Raw genomic sequence first — 5476 nt, forward strand, 5'->3', positions numbered from 1 at the left:
GACGCCTGTTTCTTTGTAGAGACTCTGTGTATTGATACACCATCAAAAGTGTAATTAATTATTTAACCATGCTCAAATGGATACTCAATGTCTAGGTGCCCTTCTTTGCCAGGCATTCAGAAAACCTACCTGGTCTTTGTGGTTGAATCTGTTTGAAAATCTCTGCTCGACTGAGGGACCTTACAATTATCTGTATGTGGGGTACAGAGTCAGTCAGTCCATGCAATTTATGTGACTTGTTGAGCAGATTTTTACTCCTGAACTTATTTAGGCTTGCCATAACAAAGGGGTTGAATACAGTGCATTTGGAAAGTATTCAGAACCCTTGACTTTTTCCACATTTTGTTACATTACATCCTTATTCAAAAATCCTAATCAATCTACACACAGAATACCCTATAATGACAAAGCAAAAATAGATTGTTTATATATTTTCAAATGTATAAAAAATGTCAACTTAAGTACTGAGTGAAGGGTCTGAAAACTTATGCAAATGTGATATTTCATTTTTTACATTTGGCAAAAATTCTAAACCTTTTTTGCTTTGTAATTATGGAGTATTGTGTGTAGATTGCTGGGGGGGGGAACTAAATATATTTTAGAGTAAGGCTGTAAAGCAACTAAATTAGGAAAATGTCAAGGGGTCTGAATACTTTCTGAATGCACTGTGTGTCTGGAACCGGCCCTGACATTGTACCCAATCAATCAAGTGTGTGTGTGTGTGTGTGTGTGTAAGAGAGAGAGAGAGTGTGTCTGTGTCACACTTCCCAAGCAAAATAGAGAAACTTTAGTAAAAGAAAATGCTATGCCAGACATTGTCATTCATTTTTCAATTTATTTGGTATCACATCTAAAATGACTGGCTCACATTTTACACAGAACATTTGGGAATATATACCAGTGTGCCACTTAGTTTTTTTTATTTACTCTTAATGCATTTTTACTTAAGCTGATTGTTGCACAAAAGTACAACATGGACATTTGAACTTAGACAACTGAGTCTTATGTCAATTTCCCTCTAAGGTTGTTACATTAAGTGATTTCTCTTTCATCTTCTTTCCTCTGGTACCATCTACAAGCTTTTTCCTTTATCAGCAGGTTTCAACGCGGTGATGTCATCTAAAATGGACGGACCGCTGTAGCCATTGGTTTCCACTGCCTCCAGCTTCTTAATGTAATCCAGAGGTAAGCCGTTTTGTTTTGCTCCAAGACAAACAACCTGTAGGACAAAGTTCGTTGCTTTTGTTAATAACACGACCCATGGGTATTTGCATAAATCATTCTACTTCTGTATTGGGTTTCGACATTTTGCCATTAAATATAACACAAATAAATGCATTGTTTGTGCATTTGGATATGGCCAATGGAGGCATCCTTCAAACTGGCTATCAAAACAATCATTATTTGTGTATGATTAGGCTGCTTTATAGCAAAAGACAGACATATAGCGTACCTGTTTGTATGGAGGCGAGGTCTGGTGAACTGTGAAGTTGTTCATCTGGTAGGTGCGACAGAGGACCTCTCCCTCGTCTGTGTTAATGGTAACGTCTAGTGGACTGTAGAATCCTATTCCCACTCCTTCCTGCCTGGAGAACACACAGTTAAGAGCAGATAGAGATACTGTTGATTGAAGTTACAAATTCATGCCATTCTCTACAGTCTGTAAAACAATCCAGAATGTTATATATAAATGCCATAGACATCAGTTGTACCACTTTTTCCACTGGCACCAGAATTGTATTAGGACCTGCTTGAGGGAAGAGAACTAGGAGAATCAGGGGCTTATTTCCGTTGACTAAGCCTTCCGGGCAAATATGTACATTTGGAATATCCCACTACAGGTCCTAGGACATCATCTCAGCAACAATTCCTACTCAAGGCTGTTCAACTTCACAAACCGCACCCTATAGGGATAGGCCTATAACACTGTAAAATAGCCACCCACTTGTCTAAACTGATGAGGTTGTCCTTGTCCATCTTCCAGACCACTCCCCAGACCACATCTCCCTTGGACTCTTCTATAGTAGCAACACCACCATGCCAAGAGTTGGTGTTGTTGAACTCTTTCTTCCAGTATCCAAATTGAATCACATGATCCTGTCAAGTAGAATATTCAAAAGCATACACAGTAATTTCATAATCACATGTACGTAGCCTAATAACAATTATTTGTTAAAGCATTGCTAACAGCATAATTAATAGCTTGCACACGTATCATGGCAAATGAAAACTCCGATGCCAACCTACAATGCTTGGTGCCAACTTCTCAGCATCTTCACAACAAAACATACGCACTGAAGCCTACCTTCAAACTGCCAGTTGTAACAAAAGCCGCGGATGGATTCTTCAGCTGCAGTCTTTCCTTCAGCAGATTACTTCCATAAGCGAAATACATAAAGTAGTCAGACACGGATGAGTTTGAAACACTTGTTCCATTATTTTCAGCGGTGGCAGGAACCGCTTTTGACGCAATTTGTTGATGAAACAGTGCAAGTAAAATCGTGTAAGTAAGGTATGACATGGTCTATCCGCTTTGTGATGGTGAGTATGTTAACCAGTTGGTAATGTTGTTATTTTATTACTTGCTGTCTTTAGAGAAAGGGCTCGACTACTGTACCTCAGCGTGACGGCGCGCTGATTGGCTGAGCGCTAAACGAGGAGGGGCATGCATGAACAGACAAAACAGCCAGAACACCCTGTCCCCTTTAGTTGATAAGATGATCATTCTTTTTCATTACATTTCTAACATGATTCAGTTATCACAACAAAACATAGTATCCATTCTGGGTGAAATGAGAGAGTTTTTAAAAAAATAATACATTAATGCAATTTAAACTAGTGTGTTAATAGTGCCACTTGAAGCCCAGTGGTATAAAGTACTTAAGTAAAAATAATTTAAAGTACTACTTAAGTCGTTTTTGTAGGTATCTGTACTTTACTTTACTAATTATATTTTTGACAACTTTTAGTTTTACTCCACTACATCCCTAAAGAAAATAATGTACTTTCTACTATTCCCTGACACCCAAAAGTATTTGTAACATTTGGAATATTTAGCAGGACAGGAAAATGGTCCAACAAACTTAAAGAGAAAATCCCTGGTCATCCCTACTGCATCTGATCTGGCAGACTCACTAAACACAAATGCTTTGTTTGTAAATTATGTTGGAGTGTGCTCAACTGAGTATTACAATTGTTGGGAAAATGACTTGTGTCATTCACAGAGTACATGTCCTAACCGACTTCCTAAAACGATAGTTTGTTAACAAGAAATTTGTGGAGTGGTTGAAAAACAAGTTTTAATGACTCCAACCTAAGTGTATGTAAACTTCCGACTTCAACTGTACCTTTACTTTTGATACTTAAGTGTAGACTTTTAGACTTTTACTCAAGTAGTATTTTACTAGGTGACTTTCACTTTTATTTTAGCAATTTTCTATTAAGGTATCTTTACTTTTACTCAAGTATGACAATTGGGTACTTTTTCTTCCAATGTTGAAACCAGACTTTTTTGCAGTGTTGTTGGGCTTATATTCACATCCGTGGCAACAGCCCCCTGTAAATCCTTTCTCAATAGAAGCATTCAGTGAATTGTAGCTTTAAGATAAAAGTTAAGAAGTACGATTAGGAGATTAGGTTTATGTTAACTACTATGTTTTCCAATACTATACACATTTCACTTCCAAAAGGATTCTAAAGTTATATTCCACCGATAAAGTCATTTTTTAATGTAATTTGTGCAATACATTTGTGTATGCAGTTAATGCATTATTTTGTGGAAAGGGAAGTTAGAAAGAGTGTTAGAGGAATTTAATTCCTCTTCATGCTGGTGGTGCTGCTCCATCAGCTTGCTTGGGAATACCTGCTGGCCTTCTGCCACATCATCCGCACCTGGTTGGAGGAGGCTGTACGGAGGCTATTGCTATGATGCCTTTGTATTGTACAGTGGGAGAGAGGAGCGCTGGGTGGTGGAGCAGCTGCTTCCCGGCCTGGAGCAGAGGGGGTCTCCCTGCGTCTATGTCTGCATAGCAGGGACTTCCAATTGGGGAAGGACATTGTGGACTACATCACAGACAGCCTCTACGGTAAGTATCCTGGACCACTAGAAATACTATATACAGACGCACTGGTTAAAAATACCAAGCCTATGGCATCACCATCTAATGATCCTTCTTACTGGTCTGGTTCCAGGCAGCGGCTACACCGTGTGTGTGGTGAGTCGTAACTACCTGAACAGTAACTGGCCACACCCTCCGTCTGCTGGTGGAGCAAAGGGTCATCCTTATCTTCCTGGAGGAAATCCCCTCAGCTGTCTGCCCACTACCGCCTGTCTAGGCTGGTCAAGACCAGGTACGTACAGTATGTGGAGAGGGGGTTCTGTGAACTACACTCTATCATTTATTTAACTAGGAAACATCCTTGCGAAAACATACAGTGTGTTCGGAAAGCAATCAGACTATTTGAATTTTTCCACATTTTGTTACATGACAGCCTTATTCTAAAATGGATTCAACGTTTGTCTCTGTGGATGGTTTGTCCTCTGACAAATTAACTGTACATTTTAGTGATGTTATTCGGAAACACAATGTTAACTTTCACTGCTATGCAGATGACACACAGCTGTACATTTCGATGAAACATGGTGAAGCCCCAAAATTGCCCTCGCTGGAAGCCTGTGTTTCAGACATAAAGAAGTTGATGGCTGTAAATGTTCTACTTTTAAACTCGGACAAAACAGAAATGCTTGTTCTAGGTCCTGAGAAACAAAGAGATCTTCTGTTGAATCTGACAATTAATCTTGATGGTTGTACAGTTGTCTCAAATAACACTGTGAAGGACCTCGGTGTTACTCTGGACCCTGATCTCTCTTTTGACGAACATATCAAGACTGTTTCAAGGACAGCTTTTTTCCATCTACGTAACATTGCAAAAATCATAAACTTTCTGTCCAAAATTAATGCAGAAAAATGTATCCATACTTTTGTCACTTCTAGGTTAGAATACTGCAATGCTCTACTATCCGGCTACCCGGATAAAGCACTAAATAAACTTCTGTTAGTGCTAAATACGGCTGCTAGAATCTTGACTAGAACCAAAAAATGTGATCATATTACTCCATTGCTAGCCTCTCTACACTGGCTTCCTGTTAAGGCAAGGGCTGATTTCAAGGTTTTACTGCTATCCTACAAAGCATTACATGGGCTTGCACCTACCTATCTTTCCGATTTGGTCCTTCCGTACAAACCTACACGTACACACTATGGTCACAATACTCAGGCCTCATAACTGTCCCTAGAATTTCTATGCAAACAGCTGGAGGCAGGACTTTCTCCTATAGAGCTCCATTTTGAAACGGTCTACCCCCCCCCCATGTGAGAGATGCAGACTCGGTCTCAACCTTTAAGTCTTTAATGAAGACTCATCTCTTCAGTAGATCCTATGATTGAGTGTAGTCTGGCCCAGGAATGTGAAGGTG

At 39.5% G+C, this 5476-nt stretch overlaps 1 protein-coding gene and 1 pseudogene across 1 annotated transcript; one reads left to right on the forward strand and one right to left on the reverse strand.

Annotated features, from left to right (window-relative positions):
• Positions 1-815: 815 nt before the first annotated feature.
• LOC112227899 (gamma-glutamylcyclotransferase a) lies at positions 816-2928 on the reverse strand. The gene is made up of 4 exons (XM_024392891.2): positions 2306-2928; positions 1946-2097; positions 1454-1586; positions 816-1219 (listed from the first exon to the last, which is right to left on the reverse strand). Exons 1-4 carry the CDS (start codon positions 2519-2521, stop codon positions 1073-1075), a joined length of 648 nt encoding a protein of 215 aa, XP_024248659.1. The 5' UTR covers positions 2522-2928; the 3' UTR covers positions 816-1072.
• Positions 2929-3443: 515 nt separating this feature from the next.
• On the forward strand, positions 3444-4655 carry LOC112244900 (annotated as a pseudogene).
• Positions 4656-5476: the final 821 nt, after the last annotated feature.

This window comes from Oncorhynchus tshawytscha, linkage group LG03, assembly GCF_018296145.1.
Source record: "Oncorhynchus tshawytscha isolate Ot180627B linkage group LG03, Otsh_v2.0, whole genome shotgun sequence".
NCBI classification, from domain to species: domain Eukaryota; kingdom Metazoa; phylum Chordata; class Actinopteri; order Salmoniformes; family Salmonidae; genus Oncorhynchus; species Oncorhynchus tshawytscha.